Source organism: Pholis gunnellus (genome assembly GCF_910591455.1).
Source record: "Pholis gunnellus genome assembly, chromosome: 4".
Taxonomy (NCBI): domain Eukaryota; kingdom Metazoa; phylum Chordata; class Actinopteri; order Perciformes; family Pholidae; genus Pholis; species Pholis gunnellus.
This window is the reverse complement of record NC_136530.1, coordinates 9859824-9886846: the sequence shown is the minus strand read 5'-3', so window position 1 is coordinate 9886846 and position 27023 is coordinate 9859824. Positions and strand designations below refer to the sequence as shown.

Genomic DNA, 27023 nt, shown 5'->3' with positions numbered 1-27023 from the left:
GACCCAATATAATAATAAAATTCTCTTTAATACGATAATACCTTGTTGTCAATGTAAAAGGGTTATTTTGGATCCAGTCGTCAGGTAAACTGTTAAATTCCTAATTTCTGCTAAGGACAGTAGTTTCAGGACAGAAACAAAATTATCATTAAATAAAATGACAAAAAAACATTAATTTTAATTGGATGTCTGGTGTAGTGTTAGAGCCTTTCTTAGTTTAAATAGTGTTGTTGTGCATTTCAGATCACATGAAGATTTAACACATTTCAAAATGTCTCTTCATGGCTGACTTAAACTTGAACTCGCCTTGATTCATTTAATCAAAACGGATTTACATAATTTAACAATTCATCTCTTTTAGAGATAAAACAAGGCAACAATCAAATTGCATATCACTTTGTCTTTTCCACTTGCTGAATCTGCCAAGAAATTCAACAGCATACAACGTAATATAAATTAATGATTGACCCTGAAAACTGTCTGATTGAACGCTGAGCCGCTGAACTAAAAATGACAAATGAATGCAAAGTATCGCCCTCTGATCGTGAGATCTCCCCAGTACTACATGCAAAGTAAGACTTCAAATGGCATCACTGTTTGTCTACAATAAACTCTCCATCAATCACTTTTCAATATTAATCAACCTATATTGATTTTTCTCCATCAATCATATGATTTATAGCCCTCTGAGGCAAATTTGGGATTTGTGAAATTAGGTTATACAGTTAAAATTTAATTGAAATTGAAATGAATGATGTGGAGCATTCAACGTTTTAATCCAATATTGCAGATTTGTGAGCTCACATTTGTCACATTGTCATACACTCTGTATGGAGAGCAACTCAGTCAAATAAGATTCCCAAGAGTGACATGGTTGAAATTATTATATTGGCTGCAATAGTCCATTTTGTTTCTGATACAATACACAATATGCATCCAAACACATGACAAAGCTGTTTTTAAAATGAGATTACAATGCAATAGTGTTGTTAACTGCAGCTTTCTTGAAATCATGTACTGCTATATAAAACAGTAATAAATCAGCAATAATACAAAATACAATATCATTCCACTGCCACCATTGATAGACGATGTCGGTCTGTACCAATCAATGGGATTGTTCAGAAAATCAATCTAAAAAACGTATGGTCACTTGTAATTCCAGATATTATTTTGCTGTGCATTGATGCATGGACCTTGAGCATTCATTTAAATAGATATACTGTATAAAAAAAGTATATGTCAATAGTATTTGTTGATGTTGACAGTTCATTCTTGACTGTGTCACATGGTCTTCATCAGCAGATAAAACTTTTAAGCCAACATGGGCAAGAAGACTCAAGTCAAAAGCTTGGTGCAGCAAAAGAAAACTCTGGATATACTGTAAATTCTACTTGTATGAAATGTGCTTTAAGAAGTGAATCAAAAAATGACACTGCTCCACTGTATGGGGGATAACATTTCAAAGGCACCTTTGGTCTTTGGTAGAGACATCACTGTTGGTCAAAGGTCAGGTGACATGACTGAAACAGGTGCACATAAAAAAATAAAATACTGCTAATGGACAACATGATACCAAACCCTCCAGCCTGGATGGGAACGCTGGGTATGTAACCTCTGTAGATACTGTAGGCTCATGTTGAAACATGAAACACAGACTGCTGCTCATGAAACATTAACATTGGATCACAGAGCATGTAAAAAGCATGTCAATTTCAACTCAGGCTATGCAAGAACCCGACTCTCGAGGCAACACTAGAGGATGTATGTTTTACTCATTAATATGTTTGCACACACTGGACACTGTATCCACTTGGCTGAAAACTCTAGTTGACTTTTGGGAGAAACGGCCGAGGAAGTGTCGGCACAGGTGTTAAATGTAGCCTTCAGTTTTCATTACAGACAGCTTTGGGCCCCTCCCACCTTGACTACTCACATGAGCTGTTTTTTGGCAGTTGAATATTTCATTAACGAGAATCCGATTTGGCAAGAAAAACGGAAGGATTTTGCTGAGGTTTGTAGTGTGCTTGGTTGAGCACTCTGAGTAGTGGATAATGCGTTCCCATTTCTCATTATAACTGCATATATTAACATTTTTTTAATATTGTATAACTTAGGCTACTATTATAGAGCGCATACACAGATTTAACACTCGGGCTGGAGTTACAGTACATGTAGGCCATGTGTGGGGAAGATAATGGGATTTAAAACTAATTAAACTGTCGGTAAATGTGTATTTTCTCACTTATGATGTCTCGTTGCATGAGGAAACAATTAGAGGCTGGTAGCATTCATATGTATGGTATTTAATAATGCTAATACCTCAAAAATAAACCACATTTCTGGAATGCATATGGTTATGTGCCGTGCTTGAGTTGCATTTCTGTTCACTTTCGTCTCACTAATTGGGCACGTGTCATGCTTTTCGCATTCACAAGCTTGTGTTAACACACTCTTACACCCTCTCAGATGCACTATGCTGTGTTTACTATTCTCTCATCATGCTCCGCTTTCTTCTTTGCCCCTTAAAGTTGTGTTCCCCAGAGAGGACTCCGCTATCAGCTACCACGGCACCTAATGATAGGCATTGTTTTGACTTCCACTCTTCGCAGGAGAAGATTGATTCTTACTTTGGACTCTATATATTATATCCTCATGTCTGTCAACACTGGAGTGAGATTGAATTGCAAAGCTGAGTGAAGTGAAGTCCATCCACAGCGCGCATCACTGATCATCCTGTTCTGGTGGAACCCAATGGTGGTTCTTTATGGTCGTGTCAGCCACAAGGACAGGTAGCAAGCTTTCATGTGAGCGGCCATGACCATAGTCAACACACAAGCACAACAACCTGCTGTCGCCGATTAATCATTAAGGCTACATGACACTTAAATTCTTTAAATTTGTTTTGTGTCACCTTGCTATCGGCTCCAGAAAAATAACAGCTCGTCAGCGGCCCTGCTGTTGTTTTTCTTCTTCTTCTTTGTTTTCCTCTTTTCATTTGGTATTCAGCACACAGTCTTAGTAATATGATCATCAATATATCCCTGTTTGCATACAATAAAATCCAAATATAATACATCAATAAATAATAAATACAAATTCATAATAAATATATACAAAAGACTATAATAACCAAATGATGATATCAGAGACATCACTAACAAAAGTTGTGGTTACAAACTCTTGAACTGATTCATTCACGACCAGTTAACCAAGTGTGTGATAAAAGGCTGCCATACTTTAAGAATCATTAGACCCACGATTGGATTCCATCTTCGCTGAGGTCAACAACCTGGAGTGTTAATATATTGGGGGGGGGGGGGGACTTCCTTCCAATTCAACTGAATGAATCTCATTGCTGGAAGAGAAGTGTATGCAATACATTTAGATTGGATCATTGGTAGATGGTCATCTTTAGGATGAATACCAAAAGTCATTGCAAAGGGGTTGGATTAGGGATTCCAAATATTTTAATATAAACTCTGAATAGGGAACTCCAGGAACATGAAAGTGTTTTTCTCATACTACAAAGAAATAATGCTTTTACAACCAATCGAAAGTATTATATTAACAGAATGTTATTTAGACATTAGGGGAACGACTTAGTTTCTTACGAGCCCAGTCCCTGTCCAACTAATATCTAAAGACGTTTTGGGGATATTTCAAATTTGGATACAAGTTGTTCAAATATATTGTCTATGTATAAGTCCTTAACTGTGTTAATTCCCTTATTTTGCCACAATAGAATGGTATTAACCTTAAAAGACGGTGGGAATTGGTGGTTTAATGCGATTGGAGCACAGATGCCAGCTGAAATGTCTTTGCAACTGAGCCCACACACGCATAGAGCGTCAAACTATAGGATTGGTAGAAATGTCATGTAGGGTCATAGGTATCTCTGAATAAAGTAATGCAGACAAGGATGTTCCTGCTATTCTTCTCATTTTATATCTTTTCCTGCTACCGAGAGCAATTTTGACCTGCAAATTAAACATAAGAGACAGCTTCCATGGATGGAGTTCTGCTCCTTTAAATTGACAAGTTCATCAATTTAGACCTGAGAGAACTTTTCAATGGAGCTGAAATGTTAAGGCACGAAACAAGAAGAATATCATGCCAGTCAAGACATGTGCTATCCAACTTAACACATTCTAAAGCGCTTGCAACAACAAAAGATCCCATTTCCAATGGTCTTAGCCCTCTAATCTGAGATCAGTCCTTGTAGGATACCAGCTCTTTGCTCACATGACTCAAACAGCTGTACAACATGGTACTGTAGCTGTGCACGTTCGCTGTTTGTTCTTTACAAAACAAAGCTGATTCATCCGCTGCTCTTTCCCTGCTGCCATCTGGACCCTTCACTCTGATGCTCTACAACCTGACCTTACTCTGCCACTACACTGCTGCAGCCTCATGAAGTGTTCGTTCTGCCATCAATGTGCTCATGGTTCTGGCCAAAGACACCCTCGTCTCTTCATCTGTAAAACCCACGAGAAGTGGAAGGAAAGTCAGCGGAAACATGCCACTGTAAATGGATATTGAAGGGTCAAATAAAACCCTGTTAGCTATTGTGCTTTTTTCTATAAGTATAACAAACAACAAAACAAAATGTTTGCGGCCAGCAGTGGAACAGAAGGTTGTCTCTACATGAACCACAGCATTAAAAAGTAAAAAAGTCTTCCATGACATGGAGAGAAGTATAGTAATTGTGGACTGCGACTGGAAAATAAACTCGTAATGCTCAGTAGTAAGACCTGCTGCCAAATTTAAGCAATAGAAAATAAGTGAAATTTCAGTACCTCCAACTTACTAAGAAATAATAAAGGATTAATTTACAGTAAAGGATTGGTTCAGTGGTGGAGGGAGAACACATGGAGACTTTTTGAAACTAGAATGTGTTTAGCCAGTGTGCAACCTCTTAACATAAGATCAATGGAGCTCATTTCTTCCTCTAAATAATGGCAAGACTAAATGAAAGGGGGAACTGGCTTATACAGTGTTATTATATTATTATACTTTATTGTTAATTTCCCAGAAGCCCAAATGACCTGGCAGCAAGGTTTGACATTGCTGTACGTCTCTATTTCAGCAAATAACAGTGAGTCAGTTCTCTCCTTAATCATTCTTTGTACAGTAGCTACAGTCCAGCGCTCAGGAGCACATGAGCCATCTGTGAGCTACTGAAGGAAGCGGCACATTTGTGGAATAACTCATCAATTCCTCATGTGAAGTTGCTGATCAGTGCACTCTGTCGGCTAACACTGATGAGTGTCGGCTTGTTTGATGTCAAACATGCTATCCTCAGGGTGAAAGCAGTGCAGTTTCAGTGCAAAGATGTTTCTTGAAACCAGACTGATTTAAATCAAGTAGAATGTAGATCTCAGATTACATCTGTTATGAGTACGAAACCAAACAAAGGAAACTCCTCTATCTGATTTGATAGCTAGGAGCCGGATGGACAGATATGACCCGAGAGGACAAAATAAACTAACAAATGAATAAATTCATCCTGACATTAGACCAATCCCATGCTGCTGTAATCAAAGAAAATCATTTTTAATCAGTACACGTCACATAGTCCCTCTAATTGCACTCGTCTCTTTTAAAAATAACTTGCTTGACTCCAACTCCCATTACCTGCCGCTGACTCGTACATTTCTCTCATCGGTGCTGAGAGCTGCAGTAATACCTGCAGGGCGTCTGTCACTGCTGAACTTTGAGTTGTAATTCCTCCATCAGCTGCAGAGCCACCAGCTGGACGGTAATAAAAGAAGCTGACATTATAGTCTTGTAAGAGTGCTGTGTCGTCACCGCTGCTGAAGTGCTGCTGCACTTCTCCCACTATAATTAATCTACGAGGGAGAAGAATGAGGGGAGAACAGAGCAACGCTGAAAGATCGCTGAACTACAACAGAGGACACAAATTTCAGCCGACGTTCCACACTTTTGGACATGTTTATTTGCGTTTATTCTGAGGTAGTTTTGCAAGTCGAAAATGTTAGGTGTGTCTTATTACTTAATGTCTGCAATTTATATTAGAATTATTTGCAACCCTGTCTTCAATCCAAAATCTTTCACTAACCTAAACCAAAAGCTGTAAGTGCCTGAACATACCCATACAACGTAAATCATGCTGTAGTTATTAAAGTCAGATATTGCAATGCTACGTGTGGATTTGAATACAAATGAAACACTTTGCAAATACCTTTTAGAATAAACATTTTATTATTTGGTAAATAAAAATAAATGTTGCAGAACCCAACTTCAAATGATCCAAACTATCCCTTTAAGGTGGGCCATGGCTCCCACATGTTTTCATGGAGCAGCTGCTGTATCAAGTGCAAAACCTAGTGGTAAAATGTGGTATACCGGTACGTTTGGCCAAACATCAAACCAGTTTGACATTTTTTAACACCGGCCCAACCCTGCTGAGAATTGCCCTTAACAAACCAATACAAAATACGAAGTGTTGAGTGAATTCCAGATTCTATTTTCTTCCAGGTACATTATCTGAGTGTGACTTTGAGAGATAATAGGGGTGGCCATGATGGCGAGAGACAGAGTAGGATTGAAAAATGAAGGCAGGTGATGATAGCTGCTGGGTGGTAACACTCAAGCAGAACTCAGCTTCTGCTTCTACTTTAACTCCCTCCCCTTTGATTACTCCTTATGTCCTGACGGAACAAAAGCCCTCTCCAGAGCCCAGTGGCCAATTTCCTCTTTCACCATTACCTGCCTATTAAGACAAAACTGTGGAGAAAGAGGACACTCAGCCCTTCTTGCAGAGCCAGCCCAAGTCATTACTTACATTACAGCTGTGTCACAACTTGCAGCTTGGCCTGCAGCTGCTAATGATGAGGGATGGCAATAAAAAGGAGGAGGATCCCCTCCGTGCATTGAGCAGGAGAGTACAATAACCTGATTACTAGTGGCTGCCTGGAAAATGGCATTACATTCTTGCTGTAGACCCGGCTCTGCACTTCAAGCCTCCAAGTGGCCTAGATCCGGACGACTGCACTGTCTTTCTCTCTGTAGAAGTGTTTGTATCATTGTGCTTTGTAAGGCTCTGTCGTACAAACAGCTAATTGGCATCTGTCTGCCCCTGAGTGCTTTAATTGCAAAACGTGGCCTTCTGTCTTCTTCATGCATTACTACTTCAGCCCATCAAGATGTGTTTTGATTTAATTAGCCACCTACATTAGGGGATGCTGGTCCAGCTGCCTTTCCATTACATAGCTTAGAGGTGGACAGGAGGAAAAGAATCGAACATATTGTGCAAGTTAAGAGCTATTGTCAGAGCGGCCTTAATGAGTTTACTTAAACTAGAAAATTGGCTTTTATTATTTTGATACTTGCAATTTAATCTATATAGGCCCACTCATTTCACTGTACTGTATTAGGTTTCTGTGGTACTGAAATAGACGAGAGAGAGAGAGAGAGAGAGAGAGAGAGAGAGAGAGAGAGAGAGAGAGAGAGAGAGAGAGAGAGAGAGAGAGAGAGAGAGAGAGAGAGAGAGAGAGAGAGAGAGAGAGAGAGAGAGAGAGAGTACAGTCATGCTAACAGCTCTGTGAGGGTCCACTTGGCACAGTGACACTTTGAGCTAAATGCTAACATCAGCATTGCTAGCATGCTCAGAATGACCAAACCATCTTAGTTTAGCTGGCTGAGCTAGCTGAATAACATATGCTAATTACCGCAAAACTCAAAGTGCAGCTTATTTATATCATTTAGCTACCACAAGCAATTGCATGTCCTCCCAGTTGACTTCAGTGCCCCATTGGAGGGACCTTTACCCAACCGTTGCGCACAAACACACACACACACACACACACACACACAGCAATCAGGTTGCCCAGACACAGGCCCGCGAGGCCCTTGTTACCTTGAACGACTTTGCCCAATTAAAGCCTTTGAAAGCAGCAGCTGCAGAAATAGAAAATTGTAGGGAGGAGAAGGAGGGGACGGGTCATTAATGTGCATGCATCAGCACCACATCAACCTCCCGGCCTGCTGATCATGACCAATTTCTGAGCCTCCTTTTTAGATGTTGTCTTACATGCCAGTCAGCTCTGATCAAAATCCAATCCATATCCTAATTGCAAACAGTTGAGCAAGGTTTTTCCGGCTTGTCAGTATGGCTTGTTGATTACAGACTTACAACACCAACAGACAATCCAAAAATCAACTTCCATTAGAGCTGGAAAAGGTTGTCAAGTAATATATAATGTGTGTACGACGCCCAGATGGTCAGATCTGATTCAGATCAAGAACACTTAATTAAAAGTCAGGAGTGAGGCTTTCACTGTTTATGCATTAACAAGCAACCCCAGGTCAAGTGTAGGTCCCCTGTTACACTTGCCCACCCGCACCCTGATTAGTACGGTGTCACACTATGAAGGCCCTGACACCCAAACCCACCTCCCTGCTGTCAGCCAGCCTGCCTCTCGATCGAGGTCCTGCTGCGTAAACAAGATAGGCTGCCAGTAACGACTTATTGTTTGAGGAAGCTAACCCGTGCTGTGAGAGGAAATGAACGCTCTTCAGATGCAGCCATTTACATATCATAAAAAGATCTGACTACTTGAGGATATGACAGTAACGCAATCAGTCATCGGCCATTCATGGAGGATCAATCCATTATGATGTGCTTTCATTAATGTGGTAAGATTATTTACATAATTTCAGTAATTCCTCAAAATGACAAACACAAACGTTGACAGCTTCAAGTTTGTGGCATTACATTGTGGCATTTCTTTGCATTGTAAGTAAATGTACTCCAAAGTGAACTGACAGTTTGTTCCATTCCGGCATTATGTCTAAAGAACACTATCTGGATCAGCGCCTACTTGGGATAATACTGTTATCAACTGAGCCAGGAAGTTTTTTGGACTTCCTCTGCACAGAAAGATCCAAGTGATTAAGCAAACATTTTAAAAAGCTATTAATTTAACCAAAGAAACACAAGCAACAGCATTAGATATGTGGACTTGCAGTGACTGTGGGCACAGGGCTGAATATGAGCTTTCATGAGTAATGTTAACAGTAAAATATCTCACTAATTCAGAGAGGAACAACACTGCAATCCATCATCTTAGAAACTTTTAAGAGCATAATTACTAAGTTTATAATTGTTAAGTTTCAAGAAGAAGCCAAAGCTCCACCTGTTATGCAAACTTAATGTAAAGGCACATCCAGAGGGACCATTAAGCAGCCCTTGTGCACTTAGCTCGTCATTTGTGGTTGCTGATGTTTTAAAAGCCTTTAGTGGACAAATGCAGCGAGTCCAAAGCGAGTTGTTCAGCTGCGAGTGGAACTTTTCAGGTGTTTAAATGAAGAGCTGCTTCTCTGTTATAGCTTGTTTGTCTGGACACAATGAACTGAATGAATTTGGCGACTTTCTTACAATGACACTGTACCTGCAAAGGCATGCAGTCATTTCATTTTGAGAAAGGGTGCAGTCAACCGTCTAATGGCTCTAATGTGATCATCACATTGTAATAGTACAAATCTATCAAACTGAAGTATGACCCACAGAGAGGAGCATGCCCTAAATGGGAACCGCCAGCTGTTATATATGGCTCTCTATTGTGAGAATGCTTTACAATGGACTGGAATTTCTTCTCTTTCAGTATATCTGTGTGTGTGTGTGTGTGTGTGTGTGTGTGTGTGTGTGTGTGTGTGTGTGTGTGTGTGTGTGTGTGTGTGTGTGTGTGTGTGTGTGTGTGTGTGTGTGTGTGTGTGTGTGTGTGTGTGTGTGTGTGATAAAGAGAAACGGTGACAAAGACAGAAAGAGAGAGAGACGCCCACAGGCAGCTCATTACCCGTTCACCACAATCACAAGGAATCCATGATCCAGATAAATGTCCTCTCACAGTATCATTGATCTCAATGGAGGCAGCATGCCGTCTAACTTAACACGGCATCGCTGACGTGCAGGGCTGCCACACTTGCCATACACGGCCATGAATCTCTGTCTGTCACGAAGCCAAAACGTAGAGGTGATGTGTCACACTGTTCAGTCTTGGCATCTCACTGCTCAGATTAAATGTTTTAAGAGTCTTTACTTTAAATCTGCAGTAATCCCTTTTGAAATTTGTGACAGTAAATCAAACTGTGATCAAGGGTCAATGGGGTCTAACGCCATTTATTGCACGAAAAGGAGGCATCTAAAAGCAGTGCCAGTATTTCACGACTTCTATCCTTTGGCAAAAATCAGACCAGGTTGGATTTTCCCCCTGGGCCCTTGATCAGAAGAAGACTGATGTCCCGATATGACTTCGAGCACTAAGCCGAACATCCCAAAAACAGATTTTCAGGAGACCATGGCCATTCATGCAGAGCAACTGTGCAAGGTGAGATACTGATGGCAGCTATTTCTAATTTTCCTGCACACTGGCTCGCTCTGGTTCATTTGCTGTTGTCCTGACAGCTTTTAAATCAGATGTAGACACTCAAAATGTTTGTCTTTGTAAAACTAAGCAGCAGCCAGTCTAGAAAGCCAAGATTGCACTCGTCTCATTCATCTTCAAACAATGAATTAGCACAAAGCTGCCCATTAGCATCACATGTAATTAGGATAATCTATTATAATATCACCCTTTGGCAAACACACATACAGTCCCACTCCTACCGACGCCCTTCCATGCCAGATTACTGTGGGACGTGCGTGGACAGTAACAATTCATCAAGTTCTTGACAAAGGAATCAAGTTGACATGCTGAGCTGCTTCATAGCTTTGTATAAAAGGAGCTATAACATACATTTGCTATTCTAAGTTCTTCCTCTTCATTCACTAAAACAGAGGAGGTACATGACTTCAAAGGATGTCCTTTAACCAAACGCATGGGTTCACTCGGTGGTTTGTAATTATTAGGTGCTTGCATGAATCAGCAAGAAGCATGTTTTCTGCATGGTAACAGATATTCACTGAGGACACAGGGCCTCAGTGAATATAAGACCGAAACAAGCTCTTTTCAGTTTCTTATTTTTGTCATTGAGTTGTTAGGGCCATTTACTTCAGTCATGAGACCTGCTTGATATGTCTTTCAACCCTTAATCACAACGCTTTTGATAATGACGGACTGGAAATATCTTGTGACCAACCAATCAGTGTAAAGAGCTGCCTTCATCGATGCCGGAAAAAAGTTTTGCATGATTTTTTTCCTCCGTGCTGGGTCACTTGAGTACACTTGAGTGGTTATTTCTGATGAAGGAAGGATGCTACTGTTGTAGCTTTCCTCATATAAATGTCTGACGTCCAGCTCAAATCAAATCTGAGTAGTTCATCATCAAAGGACACATTATTTACTGGTCATCTAGAATGGGCTGATGGTAATGTGTGTGTGTGTGTGTGTGTGTGTGTGTGTGTCGGGGGTGGGGAGGGTGCTCTTCACACCAGATTAGATGTGGGCAGCGGTTTTGATTACACAAGGGTCTGTAAGGCGCACACAATCACGTCATACAGCTTAGTTTGTTACCATCTCTTATCCTCCAGACTGGAGAGTTTCCATCTCCGCTCTGTCTGGCTGCCTTTTGAAAACTTTGTGCAGCAAATGAATGCAGAGAGGAACAAACTGTAATAACGAGCATGCTGTGAAGAGGCAACCATCTCGTCTCTGATAGTTCCAATATATGATTTTTCTCTCACAGTCTGTTATTGGAGTTAAAGCTGTTGGCCATAAAAGAGGCTGCAAACAGCGCTGTAAAAATACCACGCATTATCTCGCTCTTCAAAGCATGAACACATCCTCTGTTGTGCACAACCAACTGATTTACATTAACAGAAAAGATGATGCTGTATCATAATGCTCTAACAGGATTGATGGAGCTGGAACCTGCTGGTGTTTTTACGTATATTATACATGTCTCTCTGGATAACTCTGAGTTGCTAATTAGAATTTACAGTATCTATCCACTACTGTCTGTCATGGATATGAGGAGCAATATCTTTACATGGATTTAATGAATCTGCAGGATTGAGCTGCTTCTCCGAATAAAAGTTACAGGATCTGTGGAGAGGAGAGGAGGTATTTTTGACTTTGAAATCATGCATGAATGTCAGGGTGGCATATGAGTGAATAAATTTCCTCTTAACTCCATTGGGTCGACATGATAAGTCAATTTTAGCCAAAAACCTCACACAAACCCTTACCAAATTGCCTGAACTTAACCAAATTCAAGTCGTCCATATGTAACTTTACTATAAGCGGTTTGAAAAGTGTTTGTCCAATCTGTGTTAAAATCCTTTAAAGGTACAAGAAAGACTAAATCAAGTCTAACCATTCTAAGTGATGATTTCACAACATTTTGTAAAACCGTTCGTAAGCACTAATCTGCTCTTGATCTGGGTCGGTTCTTCCCTCCCAGCAACAACACTCTTCTCTCTTCTGTGTCTTTATTTCACCTTGCACCATTGTTAAAGCTGTGACTGACCTTTTCTGTGGCAGCCTGTCTAACTACCCAGGAGTATGTGATAGCTGGAGGATAGGCTTTAATTGACGCGATAGCATTCTTGAGGTGTGTAAGGTGAGGGAGAGGAGTAGGTATGGAGACATGTTGAAAGTAGAACGGTTACGCTGTAGAGTGGTCTTTGTCATCTAAGCTCATGAAGAGACATTTCCAACCCTGAGCAAGTGATGTGAAATGAAACTCTTTATTTATTCAACAGAACCACTACATTCTATCGAAGTTTTGAAATTAGGCTTAGAAAGTCTGTTGTCATATTTTATGATGTCATCAGCCCAAAAAAAATAAATAAAAGTACTTTAACAAAATCCTTCATTTTGATAATTTCATTCAACACATTAAAGTAGCAATATACAACATTCAGAGCATTGGTATAGCAGCAAACAGCTATCTGCTGTGTAAAGATAAAGTGGAGGAATGTCTACCTGAGCAGAGAATAAAGTTGTTATCCGAGCTTCTTGCTATTTTGACGTAGCCCGGCCGTGCGTAGATTTTAGGGCATGTTTCTGCTTGTGAGCCCCACTGGGTCATACGGTGGTTGAAGCTGATAACCCCGTCCCGACCGACCGCTTCGTCGTGTTCTGCTAATCTCGTATTATGCTATTATTGAATCAACCTTCTTTAGTGAATATAACTCATCAGTGCAGGCTTCCGTGCGGCAAGCAGGGAGCAAAAAATATGTTGACGCTAATCCTACCACCACTGGAATCTAATTCTACAAATAGTATAATGCTATTCCCTTGATTATAACCGTTGCCAACAATGTTATCTTCACCCCACCTGTCTCTCCTCTGCTCCGCTCCGCTCCGTGTTTGTGTGTGTGTGTTTGAGAAAAGCTTCTCAATGAACGGTCCGCAGACATAACGTTCAATCTAGCCCGCCTTTAAGCTCCACAGTCAATGAAACACAGGAGCAGAGGCTATTGATGATATATAGAGGAAACACATTTGCAAATATGCTGAAATGTCGGGTTTAAACAGAATGAATAGACAGAATTCGAATGGTGATTTAGAATTTGGATGTCAACGTTATGAATGAATCTTTGAACTATTCGGTATATCCCTAAATGTGATCAGTTTACCACTTTAATAGTTTAAGGACTAGAAAAGTCATTTTGAATATCCTCAGTAGATCCATGTTTCTCTGCCTGACTGCACCTAATTGAGCCCAAGTCTTTTCTACGACCTTTACATCGGACTGTGTAGAATTCTCTCTCTCTCTCTCTCCAGATGAAAACAAAGCAGGGCCAAGCCTGAATAAACATTCCACTGGCTGCTTCAAGTACCACGGACATGCAACTCTTATCTCAACAGCTCGCTTATCTTTTGTAAGCTGGAACAAGATAAATCACATTTAGTAAAGTCTCAACTCTAAATGAACTTGAGAGAATCAGGCTACAAATACATTTAATAGATTTACAAAAAGAAGAAAAGTATTTTTAGTGTCTCCACATTATTTGATGACTATCCGCCGAAATGAATTACAGTTGAGTTTTCAGCGGACCAGAAATAGAAGTGGAACGTGATTCATTATTGACCCAAAGTTTATTTCCATTCATCCATCCAGAGACTTGTTTGTAGTGCAGCTCATGGTGTGCATTGGTGCGTTTGTTTTCTTGGCTGACATGATTGAGCCACATCACATTCTCACACAGCAGGGCATTAATTAGAGCTGAAACAGCAGGCAGCTGCTTTCTAGGAGCAGATCTCTTTTTGTTTACGGACACTTCAGCATCTACAGCACTTTTGACCGCTGGATTTCGATCCATGTTACACTTGCTCGCATTCGTTTTTCTTAATAAATCCAACAAATCCTTTGTTTCGCACGCACCGCAAAAATTGAGTAGTACAGAGTCAATGCAAAGATGGGAATGGACATTTGCATATTTGCGCAAGTTATGTCGCAACCCGAACTCTACTGTACAGAGACCAGACGAAAAGCTATGTGTATAAACCATATCCTGTCTATAGTACATACAATATCATTGCTGGCCTATTTAGGCCTAGATGATGTTTTTGAGTGTTAATGGTGCAGCTGTATTGTCAGCATAGCCTAGCACCGATCTATCTGAACTTCATTCAGAATACAAGCATTTTAAAAGTAGTTTGCTTGTCGTCTTGCGGACCTCACAGAGCATGATTTCAGACTTTTGTTGTTTGTTTTCTGTAGTTATTTCGGCAACCTTTTTATCCATTTATTGCAGTTAAATCACAGCAAAATCAGTTTATTTTGGATTCATATCGCTGTAGTAAACCAGCCGGCGTCTGGCTTGCTAGATACAGTAAAAACAGTGCGCCTCTGGATGATATTTTGAACCCAGACAGGACTGCGTATGGTTTTCCAATGTATCTGGGACTTCCATAAGATGTACAGCTCTACATGTGCAGCAATAGCGGTTAATTCGGCCATGGCTGATGAAGCTGACTGCAAGGACTGTACTTATAGCAAGGGCACCGTCTGTGCATGCTCCAGTTTTCATCCACTCTCCAGTCCAGTTGATTGCATATACACCTCTAGCTGCTATGACCAGAACTCCTAGCAACATTTCTGATGCTTGGAGGTTTTAGTGCTCCGATAATGATCACAAACAACAGGAAACATGCTACAACCTCACCTGAGGTGTATAGATTATTCCAAATGAAAAGAAAAAACTATAGTAGTGTAATCAAAGAAAGGGAATTGCCTAAATCATTTGCACACATTCCCATCTGGGAGATTCCCAGTACAACCACTGTCCTCTATTGTTTGTCACTACTGGACCAGAAGGGAGTTAAGCACCTCGCGCAGGTTCACCTTGATGAGAGTTTTTAGATGTGGGGAAAAACCTTCCTAAGTCCTCACTCACTACTTTTCGCAGGCAGTCCAGAGGTTAGAACCAGTGACTTTCTAATGAAAGAAAAAAGAAAATGCCCTCTCCTCGCAGAGAGAGGAGCAGATGTCAAAGTGCCGCAATGCTCCATTAAGAGTTTAATGTATCAATTATGTGTGTGTGTGTGTTCTTGTACTTGCTACATAGTGGGGTTCAAACTTGATTTTAAGGTCCAGGATAGAAGTAGGTATCGGTTTAGGTCAGGTAGTTAGTTGTGATGGTTAAGGTTCAGGCAAGAATGTGAATGTATTATGACAATGGTGGTCCCCACAAAGACAGGTATGTGTGTGTGTTTGTGTCTGGGTCAGCTATCAGATTTATGCTGCTCCAAACTATCGTTATTTATATTATATTGCCATTGAGAGTTAATTATCAGTCGACCTCTATAGCTACACTGTAAACCCTGAACGCAGACATAAACGCAGACGTATAAATACATCATGAATGTGTACAGCCACAGTGACATTTTATTGACTGACTGACACCTCTTTCTTTTTGTGGCACCTTTGCAGAGGAAAAAACTTTTTTCTCTCAATTTTGAATGCTCGTAGAATATTGCCTACTTGCATTTTAAGACTTCTTGCTCATTTTACTACATTTACGACAAGTCTAGATAAAAATGCCCCTGAGGAAATAAGAAGCTGAGGTACGCAGGTTTGACATACTGTATATGGTTTCACTGAGTTTCTTCACACTGTCACGAAGGGGAAAGAAGCATGGGAGACCGTTCAATTTAATCAATCTAATCTGTGTGGGATGATCCGACACAAACATACCACACACACACAGATAAAAAGCGTGAACAGTGCAACATAACAACGATCTCTGGTATCTGTATTACTTGAAATAGACATTCCCACAGCCAGCAAGTCTCTAACTGACACACAGGCCTCTTTCCTTGGAAACGGACAGAGTCACAGACATGTAGAAACACCCACACTCTCATTGCCTCTGTCAGTGATGGATTATGCTGAGAGAGCAATGGATTGGAAGAAACAATGGAACAACGTTCATCTTGCCACAAGAGATGAGGGTTGTAGAAATAAATGCGTACCTATTCAAACAAGGGCATATAGTGAGATATATCTTTGTTTTGCTTTGTCTTTTGACATCGTCAACACATTTCCTACCATACCAATAACTAGAATGTCACATCATATTGAAACATCTGTTTATCTCTTTCAAGGTATTTGTTCCAACTGTAAATTCAGTCCCATTGTTACTTCTCATTCGGCCCATTTTCATATCCCTCGCTCACTCTCTAAATGGATGTGAAACTTTGCCAGTAAAAGCTATCTATTATTTAAACAAAGGAGAGGTTTAAGAGTCTTTAGATATATAGATATATTAGTCATATTTGTCATGCCATTTGTTTTCAGGTCTGTCTTGTTAACAAGATCTTGATCTCAATGAGAATTCCTTCATAAAACGACTCACTCACTCACTAATTACTTATGCTATTACCAACTAATGCTACATATATATCACAGACAGAATTATTCTACAAGACCTATAAATCAATACCAATCAAGTCGGACCCAGGCATTGTTCATTTCCTGCATGGAGGGAAGTCAGGGGGGAGAGGGGCCTTCGACCTCTTCCCTGGCACACTGCTACAGCCACTGTGTGGAGAAAAATGAATCACACATCCACGCCATGCCTCGTTACCTACACTTGTGTGAACATGCCTGCATGTCCGCGGGCATACAGATGCACACATGCACACGAGTAGCATGCAGGTATGTCATGTGCCTCTTGAAAATACAACCACATACTTTATGAACAAGCATGAACTGAGATGCACATGCAGTCATAGCAGGATTGAGGCCTGTGGGACTGCTTCAGGTGAGGAGCCGGTCCTGCTCTGCTAACGAAACCTTCCTGCCTTTTGGACCTCTCAGCTGGTGTACCCTTGAACTCTGCATACATCCCATCTGTACGCCCAGCTCCTCTCTGTGCTCCGTCCTGCAGCCCAGCCCTCAACTTCTGCCAGAGAATTCATTAACTGCATGTCTTGAGAGTATTTATAGAAATTCAAGGCAATTCCCTCTCACCCAACAGACAAACTCCTACAGAATGTTTTGGTGCATAGACACTGAAACACACTACACTGGATTTGAAATACACTTCAATGAAAGTGGTAACTCGACTCTTGCCCGCTGTAAATCCATCCGCCTCAAAACACTAAACGAGCTCCACAAATGTTCCGTCCGTCTTTGCAAATAATGTTAAATTGCCACATTTTTCAGCTACAGCATCTTTATCCTCCACACTTCATCCCTCATTCAGCGTGTACGAATAACATCAAAGATTCCTATTACCACTCCAGCCTTACACAAGAGAGCTTTGGAGGGACAAATTATTGGTTCATGCTGCAAAAAGCTCTTGAAATTAATTGATGGGGAATTAGAGATGCCTCAGTTTAATTTTTTTTTTGACTTTTGTAAACAGCTTGCTGCAGTAAACTGTCGGGTAGCGCTTGGATGTAAATCCCGGGCTGTGACGAAGAGTGTTGAAATTGTCATTAGTGGCGATCATAAGAGGGAGGTAATTGGTATTTGTGGATACAAGATGATTGGTGTGACAATATGCAGACCTTGGATTTCTGTGGAGTGTTCTCCAGCAGTTATCTGACAAGATCACAGACTCAGAGAGGAAGATCTATTGTGTAGGGCTGAGGGTGAAGATAGAATTGTTAGGTTCAAATCCAGAGGCAGGATGTCGGCAGTCTGCAAATCAAGAGATGCTCTGACTCGAAGGGCGAAACAGATTCTCCTGAGAATGAGGCATGATGAAGACGAGAGCAGCGTTTCATATGTTTCCCATGTAGCAACTGCCTTTGGATATACCTAACTTCTAATGTGCCAGTCTGTTCTCACTATCAGCTGCTGTAGCTGCTGTGCTCTGAAAAGCACGAAGAGGCAGACAAACGTAAGTGTGTCAAAACTGTAAAGTGATTAGGCAGCAGAAAATTACATGAATTTGACAGATTATGAATGTGATTCAAAAAGCTTTTATTTAGAGGTTGAATTAATTTGGAGAGCGTTGGTAGCCGACTGGTTACAGTGCATGTCACTGCCTTTGTTGCATGTCATACCTCTTTTTCTTTCTAAAATGAAATCATTGTAAATAAGAAATATATTCAAAGTCGATTCGTGCGACTTAAATTTCATCATCCTGTCCTTACTACAAGCGACTGTGCATGTGCTAGTAAAATAAACTGGACGCTTGTTTTGTCTACTCTATGTGATGTATTCCCTATCCTTGGTTCTATTCTCGAACACAGTTATCTTTTTTCTTTTTATTCAGCCAAATAAAACAAACAAAGAATCTCTCCTGCTGTCAGTGACTCGCCCTCATTTCTTCTAGTGTGCATGTGAAGAACAATTGCCCACGATTGCAGTACATATAGAAGCACATGCGCATCAGCAAGTGTGTGTGGGAAACACGATTATCAAATCTCATTGCAATTTATCCTAGAATACATGTCGAGACATTTCACTAAAAGCCCAACATGTCAACCTCATGGTGGCCCTTCAGCAGAGGTATTCAAACTATCTTTTAAATATATTGTCTTTGGCAGATTAGGCGCTAATACCTATTATTTATATTAGGAGTAGTGGAAGAAGCATCTAAGTACAGGTCAGGAAGAAGAACAGCCAAATATTGTTTTTCAGTTAAGTACTACCATCGCATGTAGAGTCACAGACGTAGAGCACTATCTATGTATTTAGTGCCATCTCAGAGGAGGGTGGGTACTAACTAATCACTGGGAAGTGAAGGTCCTGCTCACATCTGCCACGGTGAACCGCATATTTGTTTATCAACTGTTCTCATCCATGATAGCTCATATCTCCCCGGGGGACCGAACACATGCACTCTCCTCTCCGCCGCTGAGACGAATGGTTTCTGGAGCAAATTAATTCCCAGTTGGAGGATGACTGTAATGAATGGGTTGGGCGAGAGAGATGGATGGGCTACCCTTTCTTCTGCACAGCCCTCTGCTCCCCGTAACAAAGATGCTGAGGCTTGTCCTACTTCTGTGGCTTAGTACAGTAGCTCAGGGGACTCTCCATGTGGGGCTGCCGTGTTAACTGACTTGAAGCACAAAGACACCCAGAGGAAATCTACCAACAGAAAGAATGATGTAGAGCTGTGAAGCTGTGAATTTGGGTGCTTTACATTGATTATATCCCTTTTCAGATGCAGTCTTGTTTGAGAAAGCATGATACACCGTAATGACATTTGGTCTGTGTGTGTGTGTGTGTGTGTGTGTGTGTGTGTGTGTGTGTGTGTGTGTGTGTGTGTGCGTGTGCGTGAGAGAGAGAGAGAGAGTGTCTGTAGTTCAGGCAGAGTCAATCCCATGACATTCAGTTTGAGACTAATAATGTCGTGTAAGTCTTGTGAGCTGGTTCTTTGCAATGGTGTAGAGAACACTTATCCTGTGTCACCCTTTTTTCTGTCAAAACACAAAAGCACATGTTTATTTGAGCATAAAATAAGCAGCAAAGGTCTGACAGACATGATGCCGTTATTTATCTTTTGAGCAGGTATGGGCGTGTCTAGTGGCAAAAAGCTACACTTCTGTAACACGCTCCACCTCCGGTACCTCGTGAAAGCTCTGTACTTCAACACTTGTTAGATTTTAATGAAACTACAAAAAAAAACGTTTTTATTAAAATGAGATATGTAGGATTTGTAAAGTGTAGTACATAAAGTCCCATCCTTTTCTCCACCTCATGGTAAAGCTACCGGGTTTCCGTCAGAAAAGTTGTTAGGCCTGGTGGTAAGTATGTTTAGATGATGGCCAACGTCGACCCGGCGGGGTCAACGTAAACAGAGGGCCTACAGTATCTGATAACAGAGTCATCAGCAGCACTACCATCAGCAGGGTTTGTGCCAGAGGTGTAACCTTAGTTGTTAGTTGGCAAGAATGTTGATAACATTTCCTGAAGCTGGTATATTTGTGGTTTAAATTGTCTGTTTATCATTTTTTATTGGGATCTTTTAGGACGTTTAATATATGTTATTCCTGAAAGGTTGTGTCTGATCGTCAGTCTCATTGATGAGCGGCTTTCAGAGAAAATCTTTAATTGGCTCAAACCATAACAATCAATAATGGAATAGAGTTGCTCCGATTGGATTGTGGTAACCTTTAGCAGAGTGTCAGAGATCAGCCAATGACCACTGCAAGGTTATTAATAGGAAATTACACTTTAGGCTATATTGATTATATTATGCTGAATAATGAGGGCAAAGTAAAGCATACTTTAATTCATAGATAGTGAAGATTAGACGGTCACCATAACATCAACATCATATTTCTAGTGATATTTTCAGCTTCACTTTAATGAATGAATGCTTCACTTTGGGTTTATGAATCCTTGTCAAAACGCATCTGAAGGTGTACACAAGTCTATGTTATCGGTCTAAGAACGCGGCCTTATTAGTTCCTGACAAGTTAACATTTCCAACAGTCTGCCTGGTGAGCAATGGGACATGAATACGCAGGAAGCCCAATCTCATCATTTCAATCCTGTCACAGCTCTGGATTTTGAGTTTTTTTTGTCTGCTGTTAAATCAGGATTCTAGCCGTGGATTCGATTCTCAAACAGGGAAGTGTGATTGACACTAAGTCTCACACACATACCTGCACACAGACACACACTCCTACTGTCAAACTTTGACTATAATGAACTGTAGCACAGTGTAGGAGACACAGGAGGTCATCTCATCATCTCAGTCAGACAGAAATAATTCATCATGTGAAATTGAAGAAGACTCTGAGGGACAGATTAGGGACTTGATTAAACATAAACAAAACATTGAAATAAACTGACTTTGTTTAAGTACCATGGCAATAAAGTATGCCTTTCACTTTTCACTGCCTTCATCCCAATCTCCCATATCCCCTTTCATCATTCACACCCACATCTGACCCAATGTTCATTTTTTCACTTTTAATGATTTTATAGGATGGATGGGTGGCTGCACAGATGACAGCAAAGGAAAAAATAATGATTCCCATGCTATGTGTTAGCAAGAACAACAACCCCTCAATCAGCTTAACTGCTGCTGATGTATGCTTGAGTCCCTCTTAGTCCCTCTATTTTGCTTTATGAGCTCCAACGGCTGCTCAAAGCCTCCGTAGAGCCTCAACTACCCGACCAGGGAGAAGGAGAGATCCCCCTCCACCAGTAACTGAGGACTGGATGCCAAGCCGTCTTGATGAGCACAACAGCACAATGCCAATTCTTTTAGGTTGTTCATCTTGTTTAGTCAGCAAACGTTACTGTTTTATATTCATTAGTTTGTGAGCAGAAAGAGACATACAAGCAGTATCAAATAATGTCACGTGTGTGAACGTTTCAGCTCAAATTTCATAAGCGTGAACAGTTTGTAAAATAACTTGCCAACGCAGACAACTAGGAGGCTATTGATTACAACTCAAGGTGTGGGGATATTAAGTATTAAGTTCTGCCATGCTTGAGATTTTTTACTCAAGTCCTTCAAGACAAATGGACTTTTCCAACATTCTACTCTACAGAAAAAGCATTGCTGTCATACCTGCTGGCTCCTCCAATAGCAGAATCCCATTGACCCATTGGAAGTATTTGGGGTGAAAGCTGAACTTCGGCTGCAAAACCTGCCATTAAATCTGTGAAATGCACGCTGCTCTGTCGATTGGAAATAACAGCTTTGCACGACCTTCATAAAGTGCCTAACAAGCCGCCCAGCTGCAACAACAACCCAATGCGAAAACAGGTTAAATCCATCTTTTACCGCCCCCTGTAGTGTACTTCAGTTCACTCGTCCGAGCGAGTTAGCAGCGACGATGTTGCGTGCATTGTCGTGGACACATGAAGCCACTTTCCCGGTAAGTCTACACCACATCAATTAGTTAGCTGCGAGATTGTCAACTATGCGTCTGCCTGGTATACTCTGTCAGGGTTTCCACCACTTTTTAAGGTGCTGACTTTAAAGGTGCACCAGCTATTCTCATTTTAGTGACAAGCCGCCCATCAAAGCGTTTGTTTTACTTTTTAATTGAGAGCATTAATCAGTCAATATTCTTATTGTCGGCAAATGTTTAATTATTAACATCCCTAAAGCAACTAGCTTCTTTTAAAAAAAAGGTTGTGTTCCTGTTTGAGTAAGAAGGCTGAAAAGAGAATTATTCTTCAGTGGAACAATTTTTGACATTTTTTGGGGGGAATTAAATTCAAAGAAAGAAAAAAGGAAAACACTATTTACCTCCTCGACGCTCGATCCCACAAACCTTCCAGATCAACTTTACATTTTTTCTGATGTCAAACGATGGCCTGTGTCTAGTCGGCTCCTCTCTTTCTAATTATCCTTTGGTGTGAAATACATCTTTCTTTAACATTTTCACAGTGCTCATTTCTCAAAGAACTTATGAAACTATTCTCCAAAGTACAGTGACTGATGAGCTTCGGACTCAGCTATCTGTCTTGTCGACATTTACTTTCCTTCCCTACCGCACGTCCCCAACAAGGAGAGCAGTACTGTCTGTACTGTAGAGCCTTGGTTCCAGCTGGATACCACCTGATTTCACTCATTATCTTGGCTCCTGAAATAGTCAGGCCTATTAAATCACTTTTAATCAAGACCATGGTTCATTAAATCAAGGAGGCTTTAAAATGGTCTCTGTAGGAAAAGCGTTTTAGACCCCTTTGTCATGCCTGTAGCTGACCACCTCGGCTGTGGGAGAAGTCTTGATGAAAGCCTCTTTATTAGACTTAGTGCCACTTTAGTAGACTTAAGAGTTCACGAATGATGGCCTGATAGACCTGATGTTCAACTTTAATTGATGAATGCTTGTATTGTGGCGTGAGGTGCATGATTGCATAGACTCCTGGTGATATTGTGATGCCCTGTTGACTTGTCTGTGGATTGCGGTGCTCTGTTTTTACTGCCTCTTGGTTGATTATTCTGAATCTGCATCTCTCCCTCCATTAAACACTACTTAATTTTCATTTTAGCATTAATTGGAATATTTAAAATCATTGGAACTTACAACAAGTTATTTTACATTTCATAAACCACATCGGATGATTGCTAATTAACTGCCTTTTAATATGTCTATAAAGTCAAGTTGGGACAGAAATGTGAACTCCAGTGAGAAATAATCTATCAGGGCTTTGATTTACAATGAGGAGAAACGAGAAACACAAAGGGATGCACTAGGTTGCCACAAATATCCACCAAAACAGAACAAAAGATAGGAAATGCAAATAGAGAAAAGTAATTCTGAACAACACAGCAATTTTTTATATTGTATCAGTGGCCTATTTACTCTTGCAGAGCCTCTAAACCTCTAAACAAATGATCTTTCACCCAGCAAACCAAACCTCATAAACATATCGGCAACTTAGTGAAAAGATGGTGTGAGCGATTGAGATCTTTTGAGACTTGATCTACTTCTGATCAACGATAGCATCCATCCAAGTTCTTCCCTGGGGAAGTTGGAACGTTGTAATCAAATGATGTAATCATGTTATGCTTAAGAGAACAAATATCCAAAGGCCTTGGAGCATCACTTCCATTAATCCAGGATGTCTTTTATACTTACAGTACAAAGACTTCCGTAATCAGATTCACTGTAAACATGAATACCAAAGCAGGGAAAGCGCTAAAACAATCTGATCTTTGTTATATGAAGTATGTCAAAGAGAAAATATACGGTACATTGACTCTTTTGTAGCTTTTTGTTTGACAAAGATTATCAGCCGTGCTGAATCAGCTCGCCGTCAGTTGCACCTTCACAGGAAGAGCAATGAGGCTGACATCCACGCTTTTCTTTTCTTTACCTGCATCAATCATTTCCAACACTTAATACAGTAAGGTGATCCTCTACTCACAAAAACGGACGCATTTTGTTTCATGCACAACACAAATCTGTACTTTAAAATGCTAAAAAATTGCCTTTATTCACACATGCTTGTGAGACCTTTAAGACAAAAAGCATGATTGGAGGAATTGAAGACACAGGTCCAGCGTTATATTTCTGCCAAGCAGCCCTCGTGATATTACCCATCCACACCAGCCAACCATGAGGACGAGATTAGGCGCCGTTTGTGAAACTCATGCCAAGATATTTGATCCAACCAATATTGTATCATTGTGTGCAGATCTGTAGCAATTATGCAAACATGTCATGAGTGTTTATGGAAAAACCTTACGCTCCACGGGTGCTACCACCACATTAACCCACACGTATCGACACACCAGGTCAGCGAGTAAATAAAATGTAAACGAATGAACAATACTGTCACAAAAAGAAACTTTTCTTGTTCCCACAGCCAACTGCTTCCTGAGCAGCAACACGATGAGCTGATGAATCTTGCCTACTGACCATCGTGAAAGCCTAATAATTGAGAACAATTGTATCTACTTTGAAGCAGAAATCTGAAAGCTGTGATTATGAGTGACGGACTGATGCTCTATCGCTGTTACATAAAGAAGTATGTACAGTATGAGCTTCATTTAAAATTCCAAGCTATGGCTACCAGCTCTCAATGATTTATGCCTGAAGCCTGGATTCAGAGGTCACATCCACACAGGGAAATATGCAAAAAAGATCTTATGCGTACCCAACATTCATGTAATGTTTTACTATATTTTACAGTGATTTAAATCAATTGCATGCAAGATACAAAAAAGCTAACTTGAAAATATGTTCCTCTTCAAAGAGTTCCTTTGTTCTGAAAGCAGTGTGCCTCGCCTAAATTTGTCTTTTTCAAATACAGCCTTTGCACAAAGAACATGATAAGATTCAAAACAATAAATACAGAAGAGTTCCATGTTAATTAGAATGTTAGATATAACAAACCACCCATTCACCACACAAGCGATGTGTTAGTCTTTGTCTCTCTGACAAAGTTCTGGCTGTATTACTTACAAATTCAGGTAACTCTGATATGCACACGCACACTTGACTTCAAGGAGAAATTGTTATCAACACCAAGATAAATCCATCAGTTACACAAGCGAGTGTCATGGCAAAAGATCCATTACCGACAGATTGAGCATCTGCTTTGCATTCACCGGACACATGCTGCTAAATTAGCCCTGTGTAATGGTCGAGAAGGAGCCGCATGTTGTTTCAGATAAGGCACAGTGTTGACCCATGCATGTGGTGAAAAACATATCAATAGTGAAATGGTTGAAACAATATGAGATGAAACATGGAAAACTGTGATTAAAATATAATCTGTGTTTGATCTTTGTGTCTTTACAAATACCGTAACTGAGTGTCACAGGCTTTTCATTGACCCTTAACAAACACAACGGGGGTAATCCAGACAAGAGCTGCCGCCCGCCTTTTCATGCATTTTCAATGAATACTGCTGCTTGAGTAATATATCATGAAATATTAAATGTTGACCTTTAATGCTCCCGAGTACTGACTCAGGAGTGGTCTTTTATTACATAATCAACTGTCAGGGAGCTGTAGTTTCTCTGTCAACCAACAATCAACGATTCTTATACAGAGAGGAGGCTATTATTATCCACCGAGGACGGATTACTGTTTTGAACTATATGCTAATTGTGTTCAAATGACAATGTGTGATTATAAGCTGTTAATATCAGTTACATAGGCCTACTGTAGCGCAAGCTTTTCATGTGTCTAGCCATCTTGTCATGTTTTAAACATGTTGCACCTTCTTGTCCCAATGTATGGTGCCTGAGTTGAGTTTGAGTCTCAATGCCTGATGCAACACAAAGTATATTGTTAACACTGTAGTTTGCTATATGGGAATTGACGTCAGATTGCGTGGCGTCACGTGAGCATGCCCGTTAAGAAACTAATGATTAGTTGGCCCCGGTGTGAAGGCTGCCCTGACTATAGGCGCACCTAATGTTTACATTTGACATGCACCTGCACGTGCACGGGGCGCGCTACAGTAGCTCACTCTCTGTGTTTTCTCAATGACTATTGTAAATGATGCCGGCTGTGGCTGAAGTAGAGTACGTGCATTTGTAGTTCCATGTTCATCCCTTCCAATCAATTTAAGCAATTTGTCAGCTATGTGTTCAAAACAAACGTTCCTCAGTTAGGTCCATTTTCAAAAACATATATACAATATATAGTTGGTTGATATCTACTCGCCTCGGACTAACCGTTATTACCTAAAATCCCTTAAATTAAAAAATGCACTTGACATAAACTAAGCTGCATGTCGAAGCCCGCCTTGTTCGCATCACTTAATTTGCTCCATCACAGCTAAATAGTTCGTTCGAATGGAAAAGGAACACGCAAAAGAGGCTGTCTTTCTTACCTGTAAATGCCCCTGGTACATATTGAGCACACAGTCAGTCGCGGATCTCCCCGTCAGCGGATCTTTGGACTTCTTCCAGACTTGTGAAGCAGACAGTCAGACTGGAAGTGTTGGCATGAAAAGATGTAGCTGAGTTTTTTCTTTTTTTTGGACAGGAGGTCCGGAGGAGCTCACAGAGAGGAGCTGTCCTCTCTTTAGGTGCTGAAGCTGACACTTTGCGCTCTTCCGGGATTTCTGTGCGCGGGGACACCGAGGCGCGCCGGGCGCAAGAGGAGCGCGACGTCGGACCTCACTTATACCTTTCCTAACAGTGTGCTGACGCTGAATTATGAGAAGTACAAGCCTTTGGAGTCCTTGATTGGGGGGGAAAAAATCACCTCGATTTA

At 40.7% G+C, this 27023-nt stretch overlaps 1 protein-coding gene across 1 annotated transcript in view; it reads right to left on the bottom strand.

Moving 5' to 3' along the window:
- The window catches only part of pex5la (peroxisomal biogenesis factor 5-like a), a gene marked incomplete at both ends in the record, with an annotated part of 77795 nt that extends 51137 nt beyond the window's left edge, over positions 1 to 26658 (bottom strand). Inside the window, one exon of the mRNA XM_079157403.1 lies at positions 26638 to 26658. Coding sequence (XP_079013529.1) covers positions 26638 to 26658 — 21 coding nt within the window. The remainder of the gene's footprint in view (positions 1 to 26637) is intronic.
- Between the last annotated feature and the right edge of the window lie 365 nt (positions 26659 to 27023).